Source organism: Furipterus horrens, unplaced genomic scaffold, assembly GCF_987537825.1.
Source record: "Furipterus horrens unplaced genomic scaffold, mFurHor1.1.pri manual_scaffold_4, whole genome shotgun sequence".
NCBI lineage: Eukaryota > Metazoa > Chordata > Mammalia > Chiroptera > Furipteridae > Furipterus > Furipterus horrens.
In genome coordinates, this window is record NW_028327174.1 from 203,886,510 (window position 1) to 203,912,523 (window position 26,014).

General features: G+C 65.4%; 1 protein-coding gene across 2 annotated transcripts in view; it reads left to right on the top strand.

Moving 5' to 3' along the window:
• The window catches only part of VAV2 (vav guanine nucleotide exchange factor 2), a 93,027-nt gene that overhangs the window by 45,451 nt on the left and 21,562 nt on the right, over window positions 1-26,014 (top strand). For both annotated transcript variants that reach the window (XM_090274992.1, XM_090274993.1), the window contains exons 3-12: window positions 1,428-1,486; window positions 10,093-10,161; window positions 16,452-16,554; window positions 18,940-19,038; window positions 20,238-20,306; window positions 21,069-21,169; window positions 22,202-22,301; window positions 23,069-23,164; window positions 23,746-23,814; window positions 25,274-25,360. In XM_090274992.1, the coding sequence (XP_090131118.1) occupies window positions 1,428-1,486; window positions 10,093-10,161; window positions 16,452-16,554; window positions 18,940-19,038; window positions 20,238-20,306; window positions 21,069-21,169; window positions 22,202-22,301; window positions 23,069-23,164; window positions 23,746-23,814; window positions 25,274-25,360 (852 nt within the window). The remainder of the gene's footprint in view (window positions 1-1,427; window positions 1,487-10,092; window positions 10,162-16,451; window positions 16,555-18,939; window positions 19,039-20,237; window positions 20,307-21,068; window positions 21,170-22,201; window positions 22,302-23,068; window positions 23,165-23,745; window positions 23,815-25,273; window positions 25,361-26,014) is intronic.

A 26,014-nucleotide genomic window follows, 5' to 3' on the forward strand; every position in this document is an offset into this window, starting at 1 on the left:
AACGCTGATGGGCCGCATCCTAGCCATTCAGGGGCGTGCTGGACCCTCTGAGAGGGGGCTGGGCCGTTGTCACGGGCACCCCCACCCATGTCTGCAGCCAGTACTCAGCTCTGCACAGCCCCCGGGCCCCTGGAGCCTGGCCCCCAACCCTGAGAGCAGACACATGGGCACAGTAAGGCCGTGGCCTCAGGGCTGGACTCCAGAGTTCCAGGCGGCCTGCACCCTGTGGCCACAGGTCCGGCCCTCACGTCACGTCGGCCCTGGGGGGCCGGCCATGCCCGCCGCCCCTCCTGGTGGGGCTGGTCCACTCGGGAGAGGCCTGTGTCCCTGCCCGCCCCACTCCGCCGTGTGCTCGCTCCTTGGCTGGCCCGGCGTGAAGCTCTGTGGGCCCAGGTGGAGCTGCTGCCGCTGCGCGCAGAGGCTGGAGCCGGGCGTGCGTGGGGGCGGGGACAGGGAGCAGGGGCAGGTGTGTGTGTCTCCATTTCATTTATTAACTGGGACGAAGGCGGAGGCGGAGGTAAAAGCTGGGGAAATGTCAGCCTTTGACATTTCCGTTTCCAGAGAGCAGGCAGGCCCGTGGGGAGAAGGTTTGATTGTCTCCCCAGAGCGATGTCTCCGGGGAGGTGTTCCCTGCTCCAGCCCTCTCAAGGGGCCACCCCCACTCCTCGGCTCACCCGCGGCTGTCTCGGGTCCGCTAGCAGCCCGGGTCCCCGGGTCCCTGGAGCGGGTGTCCTGTGGTCTTGCACAGACACTGGCCGGGAAGCCCGCGGCCCGGGCAGAGCCGGGCATGTTCCTCCCGGCTGAGGGGGCTGCGCAGCCTGGACAGGACCCCGGGGCCGAGCAGAGTGGCTGTGAGATCGGGGCTGGGGCTGCCGTGGTCACACCCGCTGCAGAGGCCACTCTGGCAGGGGCCACGGGCACACGGACACGTCGGACACCCGCCCCTGCCCGCCCGCCGTTCACGCCCCGCGGCCGCTGCCCCGTGTACGGAGCCCCGCCTTTGCGCTCACTCCAGGCGGGCGCGTGGGTGCTGACGGGGCCGAGGGGCTCATGGGGGTGCGGCCGGCATGTGGGAGGGCAGCTCGTGGGCCCTGGGTGGCCAGCCCCCCCTCCCCCCTCCCGTGCTCACATGTCCAGCTGCCGTCAGGTAACCGGAGGGTGCACAGCACCATCGCTCTAATGTCTGCTCCCTGTGAACACGTGTGGCTCCTACAGCCGAGAGAGACAGCACAGCCAGTGGCCGGCCGTGACACCCCTCAGCGCTCCCGAGCCGCCGGGGTCCTGTCCGAGGAAACACAGCTGCGTTGTCTTCCCAAGACGAAATGGACTCCGTGCGCGGCTCTCTGTTCCGACAGGACTCTTCATTGCCGCCCTCGAGCGGCTTTGTGTTTTCTCGTGAAACGCAGTGTTCTTCTGTCTTCCCGCAGGTCATCTCTGCAGTGTCGAGACTGTCCCTGCACAATGTGGCCCAGAACAAAGGGATCAGGTAAGCCCCCTGGAGCGCATGCCCCTCCATCGCTCTTGTCCCCCCACACCCCCCACACGGGCCTGGTCAAGGGTGTGAGCGTTCCCGGCGCCATCCCCTGCCCGTGTCCATATCGCGAATTCCCAGCGTGTTGGTGGCGGCTGGCAGGGCCGGGAGGAGGGGACAGGCTGCTGCTCCCCCAGGAAAAGCTCACAAGCATGTCCCTGCGGCTGTAAAATCTTGTCACGGGTCACTGGCTGCGTGGGGGAGAGAAGTTGCTGCGCTTGTTTGTGAGGACGGGCAGAGCAGGGGGGGCACCTGCCCACTTGGGGTCTCCCGGCAGGAATGTCTGCACGTGGTTTCATTGTGCTTAGAGCCCTGTGACCTCATGGTCTCCCTCTCACCTCTGACCCGGGAGGGCAGCCCCACCTGACCACTGGCCGCTGCTGATTCTGGCCCACGGGTCAGGGTCAGAGACCTCTGAGTGGGGACCGGGTTCCAGACTGGGGTGACCAGCACAGGAGCTGCGCTTTCTGGATGTTTCGGGAGGTCACGGGCTAAACGGAGGCCGGGAGGGTGGAAACAGCCCCACCGGGGTTTGAGGGTGGCCGGGCCCTGGCGGGAGGCAGGGGGGTTCACCCTGTTGTTGTCTGTGGGGGACACTGCCCACCTATGGGCCGGGGGCCCCAGGACCATGGTCGCAGGTGGACTGGGGCCAGCACAGCCGCCGCTTGGTGGGGCTGCTTGTTCAGGTTCAGAGCCACAGGGACAGATGCTGATATCAGGGGCTCATTTTACTGTTGGGGTCTCAGAGGCCTGAGGAATTCCACGGGGTTAAGGGTTTTTTAAAAAATGTCGAGCCCCAGGAGAGCCTGTTTGAACGTCGCGGCCCCTTTGCGGCCCCGGCGGCCTGGGCTGTCCTCCCAGCAGGTGTCGTGGGGGCGGAATCGGGGCCGTTTCTGGACACAGAGACAGAACATGGTCTTGTGTGTGTGTTCCCCGGAAACGCCCACCTGGTCCTTGACCTGGGCCTGTGCTGGGTGCTGTGGGTTCGTGCCCAGCCCGCTCCCAACATGCTCTTTGTCTGTAGACACGGCTGCGCACACGCGGGCAGGAGTGAGGTTTGTCTAACAGCCGGTCGTTCTGTCTGTCTGCTCCTCCACCTGATGCTGGGCTGCGAGCCCGTCTCCAGATGCTTTCAGCACTCCCCCCACCCGGGGGCCCTGGGGCCGGGAGCCCCGTGGTGTTCCTGGGGGTCCCGCTGCAGCCTCTGCGCTCCCTGGGCGGCCCCCGGCCCTTCCCTCCCCAGGCCCCGGCTGTTCCTGCCCCTCTGGAGGCTCTGAGAGCCTCTATCTCCCTGGGGTTACAGCTGGTGATGAGACCCTGGTGGGGCCTCAGAGCTGGGGGAGAATTCGGGAGCTGCCCTGTGTCTCTCCCAGGTGTGTGTCCTGCCCTCGGGTTTGTCTAAAGCCCCTGGAAGGGGGTGGTGCTGCCGCTGCCGGTCTTCCTGCCCCCGGTCCCCCTACTCCCGCGGAGCTGCAGCCCAGCTTCCCTAACCCCAACCCTTCCCCTCCGGCACATGTCCCCGCCCTCTCCACTGTTTCCCATTCAGACTGTCGCTGTCCCTCTTCTGTCTGGTGCCACCTGGCTCATTCCAGGCCATCGGACGGTGCACGAGGGAGGGGTTGGGACAGGAAGTGGCGATTTTCACGGGCTACTGACTGCTTAGCCTGCCAGCAGGGTGGCTCCCGTCGTCCCACCTGGTGGCATCAAGTGTCCCGGCCACCTATCCTCGGCGTGCCTGCCCTGGGAGACGAGCTGGCCATGGGAATCCCCAGGCCAGCCTAATAGAAGGGCACATGTTCCTCTCATTGTGACACCAGGTTTCCATGGCCTGCGCTGGCCGTCGGGGTGGGGCCCCCGGTCCACTGGTGGCTGTCCCCAACCCCGTGCCCCGCTCAGTGGGGACGGCCCCGGGTTAGCGCCGGCACTCCAGCCTCGCCCGGTGCCCGCCTCGTCCCCACCGCCCTGCTGTCTGGTCCCCTCCCTGCACGTGCCCGGGCTGCGTGGGCCTTCATGCTTCAGCAGAGTGTGTGTGTGCAGGCGCACACGTGTGTGCATGTGTTCGCGCATGCATGCGTGCAGCACTCATACGTACATGCGCTCCCGTGTGCACATGTGTGCTCCTACATGTGTTCACGTGTGTTGCTGCATCCACGCACACACATGTGTCTCCTTTCCCCCATGTTGCGCTGTGTGCTTCCGGAGGGCAGGCCCAGGGCTCGCTCATTTTCACGCCCTGGTTTCTCCCTGGACATCAGCGTGCCGGCAGCTGAATCAGAACTTTAGGGGGTACCAGCTGGGGCAGCAGCTGCCCGTAGGCCCCCGGTCCTCCCTGGGGGTGCCGTTGAAGGTTCTAGAAGGGTGGTGCTGCCCAGTGGTGAAGGCGGAGGTGGGAGGGAGGGTGCTGGGCTGCCCTGTCTGGGAGGGGCTGATCTCTGCCTGAAGGTCCCCAGCCCTGGGGTGGCAGTCAGGGCGGTCCCTGCGTGGGATGGGTGCTTCACATCATGAACGGGTGGGCCGGACTCATTCCACGGAGCAGAGTGTGGCTCTGCTGCCCGTCCTGCCCTGCGCTGGGCCTGCAGGTGTGAGTCTCATAGCTCTTGCGTGGGAGCAAGGAGGGTTCACTCTGGGTCCCCATGAGAGCCGTGGCCACAGTGAGGCTGGCGGACGCCTCCTCCATTCCCCTCACAAAGGACACACCTGTCCTATGTCCATGCAGGGACCTCCTGGGAAGCAGGCTAACGTGGCAGCAGCCTCCCGTCCTCTCTCGGCCGTGGCCGAGAACCCTCTCCTGCAGCCAACGTGGTGACAGTGACCCACACTTGGGAGGAGGGGTGGCCCTGGGTCGGGGGACCAGAGACTGGCCTTGGTGACACTGAGGCCGCATCCCCTCCGCACCGGCCATCAGGATGGGGCCCCTGGGAGGCTCCAGAGAGCCTGGGCTTTCCCTGCGGCCCAGGGCTCCCCACCCCCACCCCAACCCAGACCTAGAGTGCCGCCCTGCAGCCAAGCCCGGTCACTGTCTGTGAAGAGCTGTCACAGGGGCTGAGTCAAGGCCGGCAACGAGCTTAGCATGGGCCTGGCACGGGGACTGCGGGACAGATGGTGGCCAGGTGATGCTCAGTGAATCTGTCTGCACCGCAGACATGGGCACCTCCACTCCTCCGCCACCCACCGCTGAAGGGAGCTTTCCAGGAACGCGGCATGTGCTTCCCTCCGCCGCTGCCAGCAAGGGGACAAGAGTTGGAAAGAGACACGTTTGTCCAAAAGTGCACGACAGCCATGTCACGCGGGAAGTGGACTCCTGCTGGGGACGGGCGGGAGAGGCGGGGCGGCCACTGGCCAGGGCTCTGTAGGAAAACAAAGCGCAGCCGGGTTTTTCTCTTTGCTCCGCACGCAGGTCGTTATTGTCATTGTTAGGGCCCTCGCCTGTCCCGTCACTGTGTCTGCAGAGAATCCCGTCTGGCTCATCTCGTGCATCTTTATTAGTTTCCTCCCATGCACCCACCCACTGCCCACCTGTCCTTCTGTCCATCCAGACAAGCATCTGTCCGTTCTTTCATTCATCCACCCATTCCTCCAGCTGTAATCTGTCCGCGTATACATCCACCCATGCGTCCGTCCGTCCGTCCGTCTGTCCTTCCACTCACCCTCCTATCTGTCCACCCATCCATCCATTCACTCACCCATTCACCTACCTGTCGTCCATCCATGTACACACCCACCCATGCACCCTCCTGTCTGTCCTTCCATCCACCCACCTCCACCCTGCTCTGTAGCAGCACTGGTTGGTTGGTCTCCGTGTAGGTAAGGTCACGGCCTCTGTGGCCTGGCAGCGATGAGGTCAAGCCCTCTCTGTTCCCAGCACAGAGTGGGGGTGAGGGGAGGTGAAGGAGCAGCCTGGCCGAAGTGGGGGCAGGCGGGATGCTGGGTCAGTGTCCCTGCCTCTGCGGCACAGTGGGGGTCGCAGCTGGAACTCCCACCCGGGGTTGCTGCGGGCATCTTCAGCACAGTGCCTGGCACGCAGTAGGTCCAAAGCTGAGAGACAGGAGAAGGAGGAGGAGCTGTCCCCTTCTCTGCGCCTCAGTTTCCTCACATGCAAACGTGGCCCTGCCAGTACCAGCGCCCACCTGGGCGGCTGTGAGGGTGCAGCACCCAGGCGGAGGGAGCACAGGGCCCATGGGGCGGAGCCTGGGGCCGCTGCTCCGCGCAGGGAACTCGCGGCAGGCGCAGGAAGTACTGAGCACTCGGTGCGCGTCTGCTCCAGTGTGATGCTCACGGGCGTCCCTTGGGCCTGGGGCCTCCTCAGGGCATCCTGGGTGCCCGGATTTGGAACCGTGCTGGGGTGTGTCACGGGTGCCCACATCCGTGCGTCTTCACCAACAGATGTCCCCACGCCAGGACAAGGACGTGCACTGCCGACGATGACCCTGGGCAGGAGCTGCGTCTGGGCCGGGAGCTTGCCTGTGCCAGGCAGTGGGACAGACGACAGGCGTGGGCCCCTGGCCTGTGTCGTGTGACCCTCGGGGACTCACAGGGCCGCGGGGCTGCATTCCGGACCTTTGTCCGGCTTCCCCAGTTGGACCTTCACACTGGAGGGCCCCGCATCCCTCCTTTCACATGGGGAAACTGAGGCCCAGAGGGCATCACTTCCTGAGTCCCGCGGCGGTGGTCACTGGGCCCAGGGAGTCAGGAGCCGTATGTTAGTTTGTTGATTCTCTTGCTCATTCACTCATTCATTCATTCATTCACTCATTCATTCACTCACTCATTCACTCACTCACTCACTCATTCACTCACTCACTCATTCACTCATCCATTCACTCATTCATTCACTCATCCACTCATTCACTCACTCATTCACTCACTCACTCATTCACTCACTTATTCACTCACTCACTCATTCACTCACTCATTCACTCACTCATTCACTCATTCACTCATTCACTCATCCATTCACTCATTCATTCACTCATCCACTCATTCACTCACTCACTCATTCACTCACTCACTCACTCATTCACTCATTCACTCACTCATCCATTCACTCATTCATTCACTCATCCACTCATTCACTCACTCACTCATTCACTCACTCATTCACTCATTCATTCACTCATTCAGTCATTCCTTCTCTGCCTGGTGGCGCCAGGTGCTGGGACAAAGCCAGAGGTACAGGGAGGACTGGCCTGAGGGATGGGGCTTGGGCGCCGTCTGGTCTTCAGCAGGTTTCTTAGCCCAGACCCCGCTTCCTGGTCTTTGAAAGGGAGGCTCCATGGGTCTGAGGGTCAGAGCTGGGTGAGGGCCCAGGGCCAGGGCAGGACCCTGAAGCGCAGACTGAGGGGTGGGGGTGTTGTGGGCTGCATGGTGGCTTTAGGAAGACATGTCCCCAACCTGTGTACGTGAGCTTATCGGGAAGAAGGCTCTCTGCAGACGTAATTAAATTAAAGTTCTTGAGATGGGATCATCCTGATTACCCGGTGGGCCTCATATTCAATGGCAAGTGTTCTTCTGAGGGACACACGGGGGTGCCCAGGGGAGGAGGGGAAGGCCACGTGGAGGTGGAGGCAGCCTGGGGCCCCCACTGTCACCAGGAGCCGGAGGGCAGACAGGCGCTTCCCCTGTGGCTCTGCCCACACCCGGCCGCCAGCACCGAGGGAGTGAGGTTCTTTTGGGTTACGCTGCCGGGGTGTGGCTCTGGGCTCCTGACAGCCCCAGGACCTGGCAGTGGGAACACAGGGTCTGGAGCAGGGACCCCACGGGGCCCCAGAGCCCCCAGCATGCCTGGTGTGTGAAGGTGCGAGGCTCCTCTTCCTGACCCTGCGGCCCAGACCTGGATGCTGAGCAGGGAGGTTTGGGGTTCAGAGGCTGTCTCCGGGGGCAGGGACGGGAGGGTGGCCTCCTCGTTCATGGGTGCCCTGTCCCCAGCAGCACACAGTGTTGGGAGCAGCAGGAGTGTCTGTGGCGCTGGTCAGACACCGCCCCCTGCCCTTCCCTCTGGGGAGTGGGGCCGGCTTTCCTCCGCAGCAAGAACCCAGAACAAGCCTGCCTCTCCCACACACGTGGCCACAAAACGCTATCGCCAGCTGTGCAGCGCCATTGGCCAGTGGTCAGAGCAGGAAGGAGGAGCGTTGTCATATCTGCGTAGTGATGTGATGTCATTAAAAATGGCCCTGGGACAGCGAGGAGCCGGGGTCTTTGGCTGGGCCCCGTGTGCCTCTGGCACCTCCTGGCTCTTCCAGCCTCAGTTCCTCTGGACTTGCCTGCTGGCCTTGGAGGCAGCTGAGGCTGCACGCCCCCTTGGGGTCGCTGGCAGGGAAACCGAGGCAGTCCTCTCACATGGCCCCCCACCCCCAGCCCTGGAGGTTCTGACCCAACGAGGTGCAGAGCTGTTCGGTCCCCAGGGGCGCCGGTGGCCGCAGCAGGCCGGGTCCTGCCATCCGGTGAAGCCCTGTCTCGGACTCTCCCTTCCTTGAGTACCCGCGGGGCCCGTGTGCTCTCGCAGTGTGGGGTGTGGCCGGCGGTCTGGGTGCAGGTTTGGATGGAACGGGTGTCCAGGCTCGGCCTCTTCCAGGAGGGCAGCAGTGAGGCACCGGGGGCTCTTGGTAAAGCCTGGCCTGGCACCCCGCCTGCAGGCTTGGCAGGGCCCCCAGCCTGGACTCCAAGGGGAGCCATCGCAGGTCTGAACAACGGACCGTGCCCAGCCCACTAGGGCCGCCTCCCATGCAGGGCCAGTGCCGTCCAGAGGGCTGAGGTCCGGTTCTCTGCCCCCGGGTGCACGGTGGGCGGCTACCGCCCTGTCCACGTCCTCACGCAGGCTTGGGGCTGCCCATGGCCGGCACACCCAACGTGGGGCTCTCTCCTCTCATCCTGGCCCGCCACTGGGCATGCGCCCTCCTGTGCGTCGCTTCTCTGGGAGCCTCACACGTACCTGTGAGGCAGGTGGTGTATCCACTCCACAGGTGAGGTCCCCGATGTTGGGAGCTCACATCCCTTGGCAGGTCACAGGCTAGGAAGCTGTGTGGCCAGCGCTCGTCCTTCTCTGATACGAGGCTGGAATTCTGGACTCTCAGTTCGCTCCTCAAACCAGCCTGCTTCCACCTCCTGTGGGAAGCCCTCCTGGTTTCCCCAGGCCAGGACTGCGTTCCACCTGTAGCCTTGTCTCCTGCTCACTGCACCCTGTGGCCTCCCTGTGCCCTTTGGCCCCGTGCAGCCCTCACAGTGGGCGTGGGCCCTCTCACCTCTCACGCGGGGCGCAGCCCGGGCTGGGTGCAGGCAGCGCGGCATGGCCTGGCGCTGCCCCCTGATGGGGTGGCCCGTCTGCACTGGGCAGGGCATCCGGCCTAGGAGGGAAACGCGACCCGTTGGCTTGTTTGGACAGTCGGGTTTGATCGTCGGGCCGAGGAGTGGGTGAGCCGGTTTTAATCAAATCAGTCTGGCGCTCCGAGGCCTCCCCAGTTGGCGCGGGCGCTCCAGGCCGTGCTTGTGATGTGCTCTTGGGTTGGCCCGGCTGCGGTTCCCGGCACTCAGGCGCCGGCCAGATCGGCTGGGGCCCAGGCCCCCGCCCCCCCCCCCCACCGCCTCTCCCCTCTGCCGGCCCTGCCCCCGGGCCCCGCCTCACCTGGTCGTGTCCTGGTGCTGGGCCCGCCCACAGCCTCGCCACATAGAAAAGGCACTGGGGCCCGGCGGGGGAGGGGACCGGGCGAGGGCCCCGCAGGTGGTGTCAGAGCTGCAGACGGAACGCTGTTGTCGTGACCTGCATGCAGGACTCAGGCAGCCGGCTCGTCCCGTTTAGCGCAGGGGCAGACCGGGTGGGTGGTCACCTCCGCGGGACTGCCGCCCCGCGAGCCGGCTGCCTTTCATCCTGGCGCGCCAGGGGACGGGTGGGGAGGGTAGCGGGCGGCTGAGAAAGCGAACCCAGCGCCCCCCGTTCCAGCGAGTTCCCGGGGTCGCAGCTGGCTCAGGCTGCTCGTCACCTGCCCCTCCACGCCTCGGAGCCTCTGGTCCGCCCCCTCCGTCCGGCCCACGCACCTGTGGGCACAGTGGCCCACGTGGCCCTTCACCGAGGATGGCGCACGCGTATAGCACAGTCTCAAGAAGCCCTGAGGACAAGAACCAGCACTGCCATGTGGACCCCGGAGCTGGGGTCTGGCTGGGCCTCGTCCCCGAGCAGTGACACGTGGCAGCTCCATGAGCGCTGCACCCCAGGGTGCCCGGGGGGGCCTACTCCCATCCCCCATGCCACACAGATGCAAGCGTCCTGCCGCCCCGACCCAGTTCCCTCACTGGCCACAGGGACGCTGGGGCACACACAGAGGGAGAGACAGTGCGCTGACCCCGGGCTGCATGGGCGTGGGTCCCCCACTTGGGGCCCGTCTGCCTGGCTTGTTCTGTGACACACGAGTGTCACCTGGGCCCCGTTTCCTTCCATGTGAATCAGGCAGAAGCCCGCCTCTCCTGGCAGAGCCAAGCGGGGGTCCCGTGATGGAGGACAGGTTGGGGACCCGGCCGGGTGGCCGTGGTACAGAGGTCCGCTCACCTCGCTCCCGTCCCTTCTCCCGCAGGCCTTTTCCCTCAGAGGAGACCGCAGAAAATGACGAGGACGTCTACCGCAGCCTGGAGGAGCTGGCTGAGTAAGGCGCCAGGCGGGGAGGACGGCGGGGCTCGGGGGGGGGACACGGCCCCCACCCCGTGGAGGCCTCAGAGCCCTGCCCAGGAGGGGCCACGGGCTTCTGCAGGGTCTCCCGCAGATGAGCGTTTCTGCACCTCTCACCTTGCTCCATGTCAGGAGGGGGCACGGGAGTGCCCCCCCCCCCCCCCCCCCCCCCCGGTCACATGTGGAGGGAGCCTTTTCTGCAAAGCGGCAGGGAGAGCGGGCTGGGCTGGGCTGGGCACGGGTGGGCGGAGGAGGCTGCCTTGCCAGCGGGAGGCTGGGTGGGTGGATGAGGGTATTTCTGGGGCAGGGCCAGATGGGGCCACCAGGGGTGTCTCCCTTCTCTGGGTGGCCCGTCTGTGTGATGCTTTGTGTCCGCATCGCTGTTCTGCGGACCACCTTGCTGCATCCACACGCAGCCCAGGCCCGGCCGTCCGTGCTGGGCTACTTCACCTCATGGCCCTGGAGCCCCCCCAGGGACCGCTCTTCCCGAAGAGACCGCCTGGCCCTGCCCAGTCAGCTGTGGCCAGGGTGGGATTGTGTGGCCTGTAGCTCAGGGAGGGGCCGCAGCTTTCCCACGAGGGGGCCACGGGTGGAGGGGGCAGGGGTGCCCTGTCCTGCAGGAGGGGGGCCTGGGCCCCCAAAGGGACAGTCTTGCCCAGGCCCGCATGGCCCGTGGTGGCTGTGACTTGGCTGGCCACTGCCCTTGGGCCCAGCTGAGAACCCTTTGCCGGCTCCCTGCTGACGGGGAGCCTCACTCTCGCTGACCGCACACATTTTTTGGTTCCCGATAAACGGCTGTCCCTTCTGGGAAGGCCCTCGGCACCGGTCTTGGCGTCACCCTACAGCACAGCCGGGGACGCGTGCCGGCAGCCACAGTGCGCCGCCGTGCGGTGGGGTCCGCGCCGCCTCCAGGGTGTGGGGCTGGCAGGCGTCTGCTGCGGGACCCTGTCGATTACACAGCCCGTCACCCACAAACCTGGTGTCAGTGCTGTGCCGGGGCCCGGTCGCCCGGGATTATGTGAATGAAATACCAGTGGGAGTAGCGGCCCGCATTCCTGATGGGTGGGCAGGCCCTGAGCACTGCAGTGACCCCGGGACCTCTGGACGACCCCACGCGGGTCAGCAGGCTGGAGCACGGCCCAGGGTGGGGAACGGGGCCTGCTGTCCATGCAAGTCACAACCAGGGCCCGGGGCAGCCCACCCCAACGCCGCGGCCCACGCTGACCAGCACCAGGAATCAGAGGGGGGCTTCGAAACGTCCACGCCAACCCACGGGGCCCTGGAGGTGCGGGGGCTGCGTGGAGGGCGAGGTCCAGAGAGCTCAGCTGGAGGTCAGGCTCCCGGGGACGGGGACCCGCAGCCCCCCACCCTCGGCCCTGGCTCGGCCCCCTGCTCACTGGGCCCAGGGCTGGACTGCTTCCCACCTTGCACCCCCTTCTCGCTCGCCGAGTCCAGGCCTGAGGGTCTCCCGCTCTGGGAAGCCCCTTGTGCTCCACCTGCCCAGCCAGCATCCCCCCACCCCCCACCCACTGGGCACCCACACCCCCGGTGGCGGTCCATGGAGTGCCCTGTGATTAGATGGCTGGGTGCCCGTCTTCTGTAGGAGACCAGACCTGCGCCTTCATGTGCACCCCGGTCAGGTCTGCTAGCAGCGCGGCTGTGCCCACGGCGCCAACGGGTCCCCGGTGACCGAGACTGTGTCCGTGGTGGGGCTCCCTGGGCCCTTATGGGACCTCAGCTCCGTAGCCGCTCGGCCCTGGCTACTCTGTGAGGTCTGTTCTGCAGCTGTCCCCATTTTACAGATAAGGAGACCGAGGCTGAGAGAGGGGAGCCCTGGTCCTTGTCCTTTAGCTACCAATGTGACCCCAGGCCTGTGCCCTTACCGTTCGACAGTGCAGAGTTAGAGCCCCCAGAGCCTGGGCAGCAGCCCCCACGCCATCCCTTGCTAAGAGTGAGGTCCATCAAAATTTGCTGTTTCTCCCAAGTCACCAACCTGAGGATGGGGGTCTGTGCCCTCCGGGAGTCTCGCTCAGCGGTCAGCAGACCGAGGACTCCTGTGCAGCCGGGACCAGGCAGGAAATGCCCCCTCAGGACCAGCCAAGGTCTCCTCAGCTGCCACCCGTGGGGCTTCTGCCTGTCCCCGACAGCTAGCTTTGAGGGTTCCTGTGTGGCGAGTCAGGCAGCGGCAACCTGGGGGTCCCCCTTCTCTGCTCCTTCCGCCGTGACAGCTCTCAAACCGAAGTGTGGATATAACAGCTCTCAACGGCACAGCCCGTCTGGGGCACGTGAGGCTTTGCGCGGTTCGGTGACATTATTTCATGGCGTTAAGAGGGAGCCTTTGAGTCGAGTGACTTCCTTACAGCCGTTATTGCAAACATAAATCACGGGTTGTAGGAACGGGATGAATTTGAGTCCTTAACTTGCCGTTTGGTCCCAGTGGCTCCAGCTTAATAAATTTTTCATGCTTTATCCCCGTTCTCCTGCCACTGAAAAGCGAGATTTCCCAGCGTCCTGCCCCCGTGGGCCCAGGGATGATAATATCCGTAGCGGCAGTTTGCGCGACAGAACCGCGGTGCCGCTTCTCGCCTGGCCGCCCGGGAGAGGCGCGCCCACGGGGCGTCCGTGGAGGCCGTGCCGGGGTGGCGCCTCGCGCTCATCCCGCGGCCGCAGTCGCAGCCGGGTCGGCCAGACTCGCCCACGGGCCACGTGTGCGATTGTGAATTTTCTAGAAAGGAGCCACGTCAAAAAAAAGAGAAAGAAAGAAAAAGGGAAGAAGCAGGTGAAATTGAAGTTAAGAAGGTGTTTTTATTTACCCGAATATATCCGAAATACTCCCTGGCTCAGCGCGTCATCAGCACCAGCGATCAGTGCAGTAGCTGACGTCCCCGGGTGACAGTGAGCACGGCTCGGGGGGACTCGCCAGGCCTGGGCGCTCCCGGCCACAGGGCCCAGTGTAGGCGCCACGGGTCTCGGGTCCAGAACGCGCTTCCAGAAGCTGCGGCAGAGCCCGTGCCTGCCCCGGTGACACCGGGTGAAGATGACGTCCTCAGGGGCTCGGAGGGCGCGTTTGGGGTCCTTGAAGAAGAGAGCAACTGGTGGGAAAAATTAACATAAAATATTTCCACTTGAAGACGTTTTATCAAGCAAGCTGGGAGGCCTGCTTTTAAATTGCTCTAATGAATAAACTGCATTGGCATAATGGCTTACCCTCCCTGAGACCCCGCCCCCTTCATTCTGGAGTGTTCCTGGGAGCCTGGGGGTGCCGCTCCCTCCATCTCGTGCCTGCCTGAGTCCTGTGCCACCAGGGGTTACCTGCCTGGAGTCGGGGAGGCTCCCGTGCAGGGCTGGGAGGAAGCTTCAACATGAAACATGTCACCGTGGGAGCCCAGAGTGGGGCTGGGTCAACGCCAGCTCGGAAATCCAGGAAGGCTTCTCAGAAGAGGTGACAGCTGGGTCTTGGAGCCCAAGTAGGAGCTGCTGAAGAGCAGGCTGGCACCCCAGCAGGAGGAGCAGCCTTGCAGAGGCCCAACAGGGCCCAGTGCCTGAGAGCGGGAGGCGCTGTGATTTCAGACAGCACCCCCGGACCCATGTGTCTTCCTGCTCACGGACCTGACCCGTGTGTCTTCCTGCCCACGGACCTGACCCACGTGACGGTGGGAGTGTGTCTCCACCACTGAGGAGCGCTCCAAGTGCAGGAAGCAGGACTTTAAAAAAAGAAAAGGTTTTATTTATTTATGTTCAGAGAGAGGAAAGGGAGGGAGACTGGGAGGGAGAGAGGCACATCCATCAGTTGCATCTCGTATGCGCCCCAACCAGGGACTGAGCCCGTAACCCAGACATGTGCCCTGGCCTTTTGTGACCTTTGGCTTTGCAGGATGACAACGAGCCACTGATTCACAGGAATCCCCCGGAAGCTGGAGCACCGGGGCTGACCCAAGTGATCCCAACCCAACCCCAACCCCAACCCCAACCCAACCCCGGTCTGCTAGATCCAAGACAGCAGGTGACAGAGGCGGCCGCGGGACGTGTGGGTCGTCACGTGGGAGGAAGCTCTCCGTGGGCACAGAAGGTGGGAACCAGGAACAGCCTCACACGCAGGCCCGTGTCCTGTGGTCTGGCGCAGCTCGGACCAGAAGCTCAGGAGGACGGAGGACGAGGCGGCGAGGAAACGGGAAAGGAGTGGCCCCAGGCTCCAAGTCCCAGAACCTCTGGGACCGAACTATAAAACCTGTTGCAAGAACCTAAGGGAGACCCGAGTGCGTGGAAGTGCAGCCTGTGCTCGTGGGCTGGACGCGGGCATTCGGTGTCAGTCATCCCGAGGGAAACTGGGTGTGATACAGTTCCTACTAGGATCCCTGCAGACTTTAAAAACCAGTGTCAAGACCGAGGGGGTTACCTGGGGACCAAAGCCCCCACAACCTTACAAAGAACGAAGCCAGAGGATTTAAACCACCCGACTTTGTGACTTTCTACGAAACGAATAAAGAAGCGGCGGTGCGGGCGTACGGGGAGATCCGGGTTGGTGCACCAGAGAAGAGAATTCCAGAACAGACCCGCCCTCTGGGTCGGTCAGCTTTTGCCAAAGGGATCTGAGCCGTCCGGTGGGGAAAAGGACGTTTTCAACAAATTATCCGGAAACACCGGGTGTCCCTGTGGGTGGAGTGAACCCCTGCCACCACCTCACGCCGTCCACACAGGCCAGGTTGGGGTGCAGCAGCGACCAGTGCAAACCCAGCAACGGCACCGTGGGCGGTGGGAGAGGAGTGAGGGTGGGACAGGGTCCCCAGGGCGCGCTGTCCCCTCCAGCGGAGCCTGTGCGTGTTCATTGTCACAGGCGGCTGAGCTCCCCGCTTCCAAGGGGGTGGGAGTCAGGACACACGCGTGTCTCGAGTGCGTGCACGTGTGTGGCCGGAGCAGGGCCCGCCCCCTGCCCACTGCCGCGCGCCACCCCTGCCTGCTCCGCCCTCGGCCAGCCTCGCTCCCTCACACCTGGAGGGGCGCAGACAAAATATCCCAAAGCAGCGTCCTCTCCGTCCCCTGCGCAGCCCCCAGGAGCGCCCCCCACCCCCGCCCGCCACAGAGGGAGGCCCAGGTGCTTCTGCCCACGGTCACACTGCAGCCCTGGCCCATCGGGGACGCGCCAAGGCTTTGGGGCACCCCCTCAGCTGCTCCGCCTCACGCTCTCCACTGCGTTTTGGAGGCTCCCCGGCACCCCTGCCCCAGCCTGTAAAATGACAGCTCATGTTCAAACACTAGTGGGGGGACAGGAACCCATTCATAAGAGCTGCTGGGTCTCATTTCTGCTCTCCCCCCATCTCCCTGAATTGGGGCTGCCCCATGGGGTGGGGAGGCGGGGGGAAGGCTTGGAGCCCAGGCTGTGAGGAGTGTCTCCCACCTGGGCTGGCCCGGCCTCCAGGGTGAGCTGGCCTGGGAGCCCCGCCGGCCGGCCTGAGGAGTGGCCCCACGGCAGACTGAAGGCCAGCCGGGGGCCCGGGGCAGCTGCTGGGTGGTCGGATTGGCTCACTTGCGGATTTGGTGAAATACTTGCTGGGCACCTGCCGTGCATCAGGCATGGCGAGCAGAGGGGACAGGAAGTCAGGCTCTGCCCAGGGAAGAGACGGCCTCTTCCTCAGCCACTTACAAACAGTTGGAGCTGTGGCGAGGGGGAGCGCCGGGGGAGTCCCGGGTCGCCGACGGGGCGGGGGTCCTGGAAGGCCCCTTGGGGGAGGTGCCTCACGGCCTGCGCCTCCCAGGGCAGAGGTGGTCACTTGCTGGAGGAGAGTCGGGGCCAGACCACGGGCTGAATTATGGGTTAAGCAGTAGTTTCCTCGGGACTCGGCTGGGGAGACGCACCACAGACTCGGGTCCCTCTCTGCTCTGCCTCCTTGCTGTGCGACCTCTGCACCTTGACCTTTGCACTGGGGAGACCCTGGGCTGAGCGCTCGGGTTCCAGGGCACAGGTGTGGGTGGGGACGAGGGCATTTGGCCTGGAGGCCGGAGCCGGGGCCCCAGAGCCGGGGACACCGCTGACCAGCCCCGTGAAGACTCCCGCGGAGGGTCCCCCCCTGGGCCTCCACCCCGTGTCCCGGCGTTTGCTGACCGGCTGGGAAGTGGGGCTTCCCTCGGCAGGACGTTCTGGAGAACGGCAGGCAGAGCGCCGCCAGATTCAAACTCGGAGACACCGGGGGCAGGTGCCCGCCCGTCGTACAGACGGGGGGCGCTCGCGGGGCCCTGCAGCCTCCCCTCTGACGCCTCCCTCCTGTGCAGCGAGCATGACCTGGGGGAGGACATCTATGACTGCGTCCCGTGTGAGGATGAAGGCGACGACATCTACGAGGACATCATCAAGGTGGAGGTGCAGCAGCCCATGGTAAGCTGCGCGCCCCCGCCGCCCGCCCGCCCGGGCGTTTCAGGGCCAGCCCGGCACGCGTGCAGAGGGACTCGGGGGGTTGTGCCCGCTCTTCTTGCCGCGTCCCCGTTCCTGGGCCAGCCTGCCGCGGCCCTGCGGCCCCGGGAGGGCCCCCGAGGAGCCGGGGGTGACGCTGCTGCCGCCGCCACCTGCCGCAATGTCTTGCCGTGAAATCCTCCCTGAAGGGCGTGCGGGGCTGTGAGTCCCTCCCGCCCGGGAGCCGTCGGCGGGCCGTGGAGCACCGTCGGGCAGAGCAGGCGCGGTCGCACCTGCGCGTGGAGCGGGGACAGCGCTGTTGCCTCTGTCAGCCCGCGGGCGCCTCTCCTGTGCCAGGGCTTCAGTCCCCAGCCGGTGTCCCTGACGGTCGCCAGGCCCGCTGGCCGCAGTGTGGGTTGAGGGCCCGCAGCTGCTGTGTGGAAGGTGGGGGTCCTGCCAGCCGGGGCAGGAGACGGGGGTCTGGCGGGGCGGCCACAGCCCCTTGGGGGGTCGCCGAGTGGAGGCCTTGGATGCCGTTTGTTTTACTGAAGAAATGGAGCAATTTCTCAGAAAATGGGTTTGGTGGGGTCCTTTCCGCGGGGTCACCCGTGGGTGGGGCAGAAACGAAAAGCTGGGAGCAGCTCCCGCGAGGCCCTTCAGAGACCGTTCCTGAGCACCGGGACAGACAGGGCGCTGGGCAGCGGCCCTCCCAGCCCCCAGGCTCCGCTCCTGAGAACGGGCTCCTCACTGTGCCCCGAGGGTCTGAAGGTGGGTTTCCTGCCCCACCATCCCCAGGGGTCTCACTCCGGAGAGCCAGCTGTGGGGCTGTGACCGCGGGCCTGCCTTGGGCGGTCCTGCGCCCCCTGGGCAGCCAGGTCAGGTGGCAGCTGTGTCCCTGAACCGTCCGGGGACATCTGTTGGGCACTGGAGAGCCAAGTCCTCGCTCTGCAGTGGTGGCCTGAGCTCTATCCTGGGCACCGCGCTCCGCAAGCCCTTCCGAGGCTGGTGTGATGCAAAGCAAGTGTGCGCGGTGGCCTGTGGTTCTCCGAGGGGTCCCTTGACCCCAGGGCATAAGGCTCTGGAGAGACCCCTGCGTGTGCCTGGCCTGCAGAGACCCTCGAGGGGGCGGTTGCCAGAGCTCTCTGCTGTCCCTGGTCCTGAAGCGCACGTGGGGGACCTGGGGCTGCTGGCAGGACCTGGGAGGGGCTGGGGGCAGGTGCCCACCTGCATCCTGGGGACAAGGCGGCGCCCCACCAGGCAGGGCGGGCCTCCTGCCACACCCCGTCATTCCTGGAGCCATCTCAGCAGTCTAAGCAGGAGGGAACGGGGACGGGGACTTTGGCAAAGGGAGATAAAGCCAGAGGGTGGCAGGTGTCTCTCAGAACCAGGCGTGGGCAGCCCGGCGCTGCCCCTCACACAGCCAGCCACGCGGGCACCCTGGGGCGGCCGGCTAACCCGTGGGAGCCTCCCTGACCCCCACGCAGCGGGGGTGGTGCGCCGGCGCTGCTAACCACATCCTCCCACCGTTTGTCTTCCATGCTCTCAGATTAGGTACATGCAGGTAAGCGCTGCCCGCGTCGTCTGCCTCCGCCTCTCCGGGCGGCCTCGGGCCCCGCTTCTGCCCAGTTTTAGGGGGTCATGAGCCCTCAGCCTCCCCAAGAAGCCCGGAGAGTGACAGCTCCCGGCTGAGCAGGGCGGTCGCCCGGGAGGGAGCCTCACTGGCGCTGCCCACCCTGGCCCCGGGCACGCCCCACGTGCTGCTCGACAGGGTCCTGGGCCTGTCCTGGGGGAGGGTGGTTAAGTCCAGGCATCACGTCCTGTGGCCCAGCTCCGTTTCCCCCGAGCCTTGGTTACGGACAGATGGGGAGGTGACCGTGCCCGTGGTCTCTCGGTCACTCCCGCACTGGCCACGTGCCCCCAGAGGTGAGGGGTGAGCCCTGCCCCAGAGGCGTGTCCCCCAGTGACCCCGGTGGGAGGCCAGTGGACAGAAAGCCCAGCCCTGTGAGGAGTTGGTGTCTTTCTCTGAATTGCTGACTGGCCGGTGCCGGCACGGCTGCTTGGTTAGCGGACATGGGTCCTCAGGGAGCCCGAAGCCTCCCCACCGCACGCAGTAGGTGCTTTAAGCGTGCCACGCCTGCTGTGCGCCCCGGTCTGGAAGCCTCCCTTCCTTCCTCGGCGCTGCGGCCCGTTCTCGGGTTCACGCTCATCCCCCGCCTCGCAACTCAGTTTCCTCCTCTGTACAAGGGGAGAAGGTCTTGGGCCCCCACTGTCTCCCGCTGGGCCCCGCCGTCTCACACACAGCCAAGCCCGGGCCACCCGTGGGCGGCAGGCCTGGCGGGCCTCCTGGCTCAGGCGCGTGTTGTCCCCCAGAAAATGGGCATGACGGAGGACGACAAGAGGAACTGCTGTTTGCTGGAGATCCAGGAGACGGAGGCCAAGTACTTCCGGACCCTGGAGGACATCGAGAAGGTGAGCACCGGCGGGGCTCGGGGCCGTGGGGCGCGGGCGGGCCTCACGCCTTCCCGTCAGACCCCTGCCTCCCGCCGGCGCTGAGTGGGGCAAAACCGCCAACATTGCTTTTAAGACGGGACCACCCTGGCTTTTGGCTGTGGGTCGGGCCCAGTGTGGCCACGAGTGGGACAGCTAAGTGGGTCCCTGTCTGTGCAGGGCACTGTGTCCTGGGATGTCCGTGGGCCCAGGTCTGCTCAGGCCTCTGATGGACGTTCCCCTCCTCATGTCCCCCCAGCCCCGGGACCCGGCGCAGTCCTGGCAGCCTGCCCTGGCCCTCGAGTCCCGCCTCCCGCCCCCCAGTAGCCCTGCTCCTCCATGACATCCAGGCCCTCGTTGCCTCCGTGCGGCCCAGGCTCACGCAGGACAGCGGCGGGCTGCGTGCTCTGCCTCCGGCCCTAGAGCGCGGCCTTCGCGGGCCGGTGCCGCTGTGTGTGGACGAGGGACGCCAGGGGCTGAGCGTCATGGGGGCCTCAGCCAGGGTGTGCCATATGCTCTGGGGACAAGTCATGGGACCAGGCCTCCCTAACCACTCAGGCCGGAGCTGCTGTCCCTGTGTCGGGTGAGGCAGCGGGGTCACAGGCAGGCCCATGCCAGCCCGTCCCTGGTGCAGGGCCAGCCGTTAGGACACCAGCACTGTCCACTCGGGCAGGTCTCCTGCTCCAGGCGGTGGCCCAGGTGAGGTCTGGGACCAGGGCCCCAGGGGAGAGGGGCCAGGAGAGGACCGGTGGTGAGTCCTCCTCTGCAGGGGCCTCCAGACAAGAGGTGACATTGAAAGCGGGGCTGCAGCGCTGCGTGCCACCTGGCTTCTGGGGCTGCAGAGCGTCTCCTGATGGCAGGTTTAGGGGCGCACCAAGGAGCGCAGGCTCAGGAATCTGGGTGCTGGGGGGGACTGCTGTCCCCGTCACCATCCAGAGTTGCCTGCGGTGGGGCCCCTCACCTCACCTCCGTGCCTTCGTTCCCGCGAGTGTCCCCAGCAACATGAGTGACACTCCCCTCGACCGCAGTGGGGTTCAAGTCCAGCCCCCCTGAGTGGCCCGATGCTACCCACCCCACCCAGGGTGGAGTCTGGATATCCCAGGATGCTCTCTGGTGAGCTGAGCCCCGGCTGGATGCAGGCCCCCCAGGCTGACATGGCCGCACCGGGTTCTCTCTTCCAGAACTACATGGTGCCCCTGCGGCTGGTGCTGAGCCCGGCGGACATGGCCGCGATCTTCATCAACCTGGAGGTGACTGCGGCCTGGCAGGGGCATGGCTGGTCCTGGCTGACAGGCGACAGGAGGACAGTCTGCTCCTCCCTCTGGGACTTTGGGTTCAGGAGCCGGGAGGACGCCAGGCCAGGGGAGCTTGCCTGGCCCGCTGTCCGTGCCGGCTCGCGTGGCTCAGACAGATGCCATGGGGGCGATGTGAGGGTTTACCAGCAGCCAAAGAGAAATGTGTCCCAGCAGCCCTCAGAGCAGAGCCAGACACAGTCACGGGAAGGCCACCCCCGTGGAAGGGCTCGCCTTGGGGGGTCAGTGAGCGGGGCTGGGCCGGCTTGAGGCTGCATGTGCTACATGGGCAGGGGGCTTCCTCCGCTGCGCCCAGCGGCCACGGGATGGCCCTGCCCATCCCCTCCGCCCCTCGTCACTGGCCATGAGAACGTCAGGGACAGAATGGAGCCAGGACAGGGCACAGGGGCACCCTGGCATCCTGCGAGCTGGTCACCTGTTTGCCCTGAAATGTGGGAAACACCCCCCACCCCTGGGCCACCGTGGTCCATCGGGCACCAGAGCCTGCCCTGGGCTGGCCGCGCGAGTCTGGACGGGCGGAGGTGGCCGTGGGCACTCCCCACAGACCGCATAGGGGACTCGGGTGTGCCTGTCGCCTAGCACCTCCCAGCTGCGTCTCCCTGCCTTGACATGGGGCGCACACCCAGCACCGGCCTTGGACCGCGTGGGCCCCGCAGCCTGGCGGCCTGGCCGTGTACTGACTGGCGGCTCTCTCTGCAGGACCTCGTCAAAGTGCATCACAGCTTCCTGAGGGCCATCGACCTGTCCATGATGGCCGGGGGCGGCCCCCTGGCCAAGGTGTTCCTCGAGTTCAAGGAGAGGTGAGTGGCAAGCTCCCCCATCCGTGGGGCTTCTCGGGTTCCGCCCTGCGACAGTGTGGAGCTGGCGGGGGGACTTCACCCAGTGGGGGTCCCTGGCTGTGTGCTGCCCGAGGCGGGTGGCTGTGCCTCCCGAGACCCATCCTCACTTGTAGAACTGAGAAAGCTGCCCACCTCCCCCATCACAGCCCAGAGGGCCCCCTCGGAGCCCGGCCTGGGTGGGCGGAGGCCTCCCGGGGGCTCCAGCCGCAGCCTCCGCCTCTCTCGGGGGTCTTAGGGGCTGAAGGACATTTGAGCCAGGGCAGCCACCTGCTGTGCACCAGCCCCCGGGAGCTGGGGAATCAGGCGGCTGGGAGAGTCTGCTTCCATGCCTGGGTGGGGAGGCGGCACGTGGCGGCTACAGCTGTGGAAGGCAGGGCCCCCCCCAGGCAGCTCTGGTGAGGGGCTCGGGACTCCTGGGCAGGACATGGCTGAGAGCCCAGGCTCCAGTGTCCTCAGAGCCGAGGCCCCTTCCCTGCTGTTAGGGTAAACTGAGGCCGGGCCCATGCCTCTGATGTCTGCGCCCCGTGGAGGACTGCTGTGGCCGGGTGGGCAGCTGCACATCCTGGCATTGACCAGCCCCAGCCTCCCCGGGGTGCTTCTCTCCTCTGGCCGGGGCCCTTTCCTACCCTCGCCTGGGACAGACCCACGGAAGGGGGCCTCTTTGGGTTTCGGAAGAGTGGGGACAGCTCCCCAACGGTTTGGCAGCCCTGCTCCGAGCTGGCGGGTGTGTTGGGAGGGAGGAGGAAGCAGCCGCCGAAGGGACAAAGCGTTAACCGTGTTAGCGCATGAGAGGGCGTCGCAGAGAGGGACCTGCTTGCTGTGCCCTCGCACAGCCGTGGGGCCAAAGTGGCTTCCTAGGTCTGCACACGCGCACACATGTGCGCACGCACATCCATGTGTGTGTGTGTGTGCATGTCTGTGGGCCTGCACGTGTCTTGCGTGTATATGTATGCACGCGTGCGCCTGCATCTGTGTGCCTGCCTGCACGCCCAGGCTCCTGATCTACGGCGAGTACTGCAGCCACATGGAGCACGCCCAGAACACGCTGAACCAGCTCCTTGCCAGCCGGGAGGACTTCAGACTAAAAGTCGAGGTAACGGGGGCCTCCCGGCCCGCCACCCAGCCTGTCCCTGGCCCGTGTCTCTCAGGCTGCCCCTCGCTGACCTCCTGCTTGCCCGTTTAGTGGGAGGTGGGGAGAGGGTAGTGATATGACCTCTTTGTAGATGGTTTCAGCAGGTGACTTTTCCCCCTCTGTCGGGGTGGGGAGCAGGCTGGTGGAGGTCACTGTCCCAGGCTGGAGCGCAGCCTGAGTCCCTTGGGTGCAATTGAGGTCCATCCCGAGGAGCCGGTCTGGCTCAGCGAGGGGCTGAGACAGACCCCGGTTGCCCTGACCTGTGTGAACCCCGAGGGGGCCCCAGGCGACGGGTGTTTGCTGGGATCCGTGGATCCAGCCTCCCACCCTGTCGCGGCCCCACCCCAGGATCAGGGCCAGCTCCTTGTCAGGTGTCCCTTAGGAGCCCCTCTCCAGGACCCTCCATGTTCACTTCCTTGGGGTTCCCTAGGCTGCGCCCCAGGCTGGGGCCCCCGTGTCAAACCTGGTGCAGGGTCCCTTTGCTCTGTCAGAGCTGGGGTGCCTCTTGGACACGCAGAACGCCCCTGCGTGGCCTCTGTGGAGCTCTGAGGCTGAGAGACGACGGTCCCACTCCTGGGCCGGGGGGTTCTGGGAGCCAGGCCGGAGAAGGACTAGACACCCGGCCCCATTCCCAGCCTCAGGTCTGCCCCCGGCCGGGCGGTGGGCAGCTAGGGTCCAGCGTCCCCAGGCAAGGGTGCTCCCCCCGACCGGCTGCCCCTGCCCCCCAGGAATGCACGCTGAAGGTCCAGGAGGGGAAGTTTAAGCTTCAGGACCTGCTGGTGGTGCCCATGCAGAGGGTGCTCAAGTACCACCTCCTTCTGAAGGTGAGCCCCCCCCCCCCCCCCCCCCACCGCGCTGCCAGGCTGGCCAGGGCGGGAAAGAAACACGTGGGCAAGCTAAGTCAGCCTGTGCTCCGCACATCGAAACTGGGCAGTATGTATCCAGAACTGCTCCGTGTGTGTGTGGGATGTCTGTCACAGTCAATATACAGGGGAACATTACGACTAAACTCAGTAAGAGAACAGAGAAAGTGGAAGAGACAGAAAAGCGTCCTCCAACCAGGAATGAAAGAGTTCCTTTCTACTTAGCCATCTCTGAGCTCCCTGGTAGCCATGGTAAAGATGGAAATGCGGAGTTCCTCTGGACAGACAACCTTGGGGGAAGCAGTGGTTTCTGGGAGGTGCCGAGTGAGGCTTGTCAGTGGATCAACCAGTTACCCATTCGGTCAGCACCGTGCTGTGTGCTGCTCAACGTCCCTGTTATCCACAAGGTTTGGGGGCACCCCCTCCCCGCAGCAGCGCCCTCACCCACTGTCTGCTGGAGCTGGGCAGCTGAACCAGAGCCCAGGCTGGCGGGTGGGTCTTTGTCCCCGAAGGCTGCACATGGCCCCCTCTCACCCCTCCAGGAACTCCTGAGCCATTCCACTGACCGGCCGGAGAGGCAGCAGCTGAAGGAAGCACTGGAAGCCATGCAGGTGGGTGGGTAAACTGAGGCAGGGAGAGGCCGGGCCAGGCGGGGCTTAAAGTACCAAGTCCACGTTTTTGGACTAGAACTGGACTCACTAACAAGACTCACTCTGCGACCATAAGTGTAGATTTTTCCTGGGACAGCGAGAAACAGAGCAGGGGACAGGTGGACGGGGCTGCAGGCCTCCTCTTGCTGCTGTCCCCACCATCCGCCGGGGCTGTCCCCGGGGCCCAGGCACCGGACTCAGTTCCAGGCTGCCCCCTGCCCAGCTCGGTGGCTTCTGCTCCTGCAATGCCCGCCCCGCCGCCGCTCTCCTCCTCCCTCTGTCCCTGGAAGCCCACGGGGCAGGTGCGCCCCCCGAAGGAGAGCTCAGCCCGAGCCACTTCCAGCTCAGCTCTCACCTGTGGCTCCCCACTGCACCCCGTCAGGTACAGGCTTGCGTGGCTCTGCAGCTGTGTGTGCCCCAGTGTCCCAGACCCCAGGCCAGCATGGCCACTGCCAGGCCCCTCAACGTCCTCCATCCTGCCCCACCTCTGAGGGTGGGCTCAGGCTGGGTGCCTTCCTGATCGTCTGGCTGTGTCCTGCGTGTTCTCAGCCTTCACAAGGGGCCGTTGCCCCGGAGGGCTGTCCCCGCTGGGTCCCGTCCCCCACAGCCCCGGGGTCCATGCAGAGCTCTCTGCGCAGCCTCGTGCCCCTGGGGACTTCACTCCCAGTCGTGTGTCAGCCTGTGGCCGGGCCCCCGTGGCCGAGGGCTTGGGCAGCGCGCCAGGCCACCTCCCAACGTTGCTGTCTTGGGGCCTCAGCTTCTGCCCTGCCGCTGGCTCCTTGTGGGAACCTGCAGGAGGTGCTGGAGGGGGGCCAGAGCCGGCCCACCTTGGCCTGGCTCGAGGGTTCCACCAAGGCAGCCTGCCTTGCTGCCGGGCAGGGTCAGGGGTCACTGCTGCCTGTGTGGGTTCTCAGGTGGGGCTGGCCTGCCTCCAACCCCTTGCTCTCTGCGGCGCTGGGTGCTGGGCCACTCCGTCCTCCGGCACTGTCCCCTGGTGGCCGGCGGGAGGCTGCAGCACGTGGACCCCGCTAGCCCCAGGGTGCGCCCATGAGCATCGGAGGCTCCCGAGGCGATGGCCTGCAGGGTACCCACTTCCCAGAGCTAAGAAATCAGCTGGCCCAAGTCTAGTTGGCCGCCTTTTTTCTCCTCTGACCTAGAAGGGGATCAGGCGGCAGGCGTTTGGGGTTCTTGGCCCAGTGACTGGGGTGTGCTTTGGGTTGGGTTTTCCTTTTCTGCCTTAGTTTCCTCGTTTGTCAAATGGGGGTGACCCTGCTCGCTCCCTTGTGGTATTGAGAGCTAGCGCCGCTGGCGGGAGGTTGAAGGGGCTCTGAAAATGCCCAGCCCGGGGCGGACAGGGTGGGGCGGGCGCCCCGGCCCTGCCCAGCACGGGCTCGCCAACCCTTCCCCGCGTTGTTTTCAGGACCTGGCCATGTACATCAACGAAGTGAAGCGGGACAAGGAGACCCTGAAGAAAATCAGCGAGTTCCAGAGTTCTATAGAAAACCTGGTAAGTGCAGCTGACTCCCGCAAGAGTGAGGATTCACCACGTGTTTTAAACCTGATGTTCACGGTCTCAGTGCTGAAAAAGCGGAAGCGTGAGCGTACACTCATCCGGAGCGTATACTCTCAGGAGCTGGTGCCGCCGGGACCCTTGAGCCTGTCAGCCAGCATAGGGCCGGGCGGTTAGGGGGCTGCCGCCGCCACCGACAGGAGGGTGGCCCGAAGGAGGGCTGTCCTGGCCACTGCGCCCTCCCTCCCTGTCCTGCACCGAGGACGCTCCTGGGGGCGAGAGGCCATGGCTCCCAGAGGGCCCGTGGCTCCTTCTGGTCTGTGGACCCTTGGCTGGCCCTCAAGTCCTCCTGTCCCCCTCGGCCTCCGTCAGACAGGGCTGCCACCTCAGAGGCTCATCCTTAGGCGCTGAGGGGGCCACTGTGTCCTGCCGGGGAGAGGAGCTGGGCCACCCAGGGAGCGGACCCTTCCGCGCGTGTGCCCATCAGCAATGCGGAGACCTGCAGGGGTTGACCCTGTTTCTCCGCTTCTGTCACGTGGTGCGGTCAGTCCTGTGCGTTGCTGTGCCCGCCGTATGCCGGTGGTACCCCCCGCCCCCCGCCTTGAGGGGCTCAGTGCTGACAGCCACGTGCACCTCCAGACACGGCCAGGG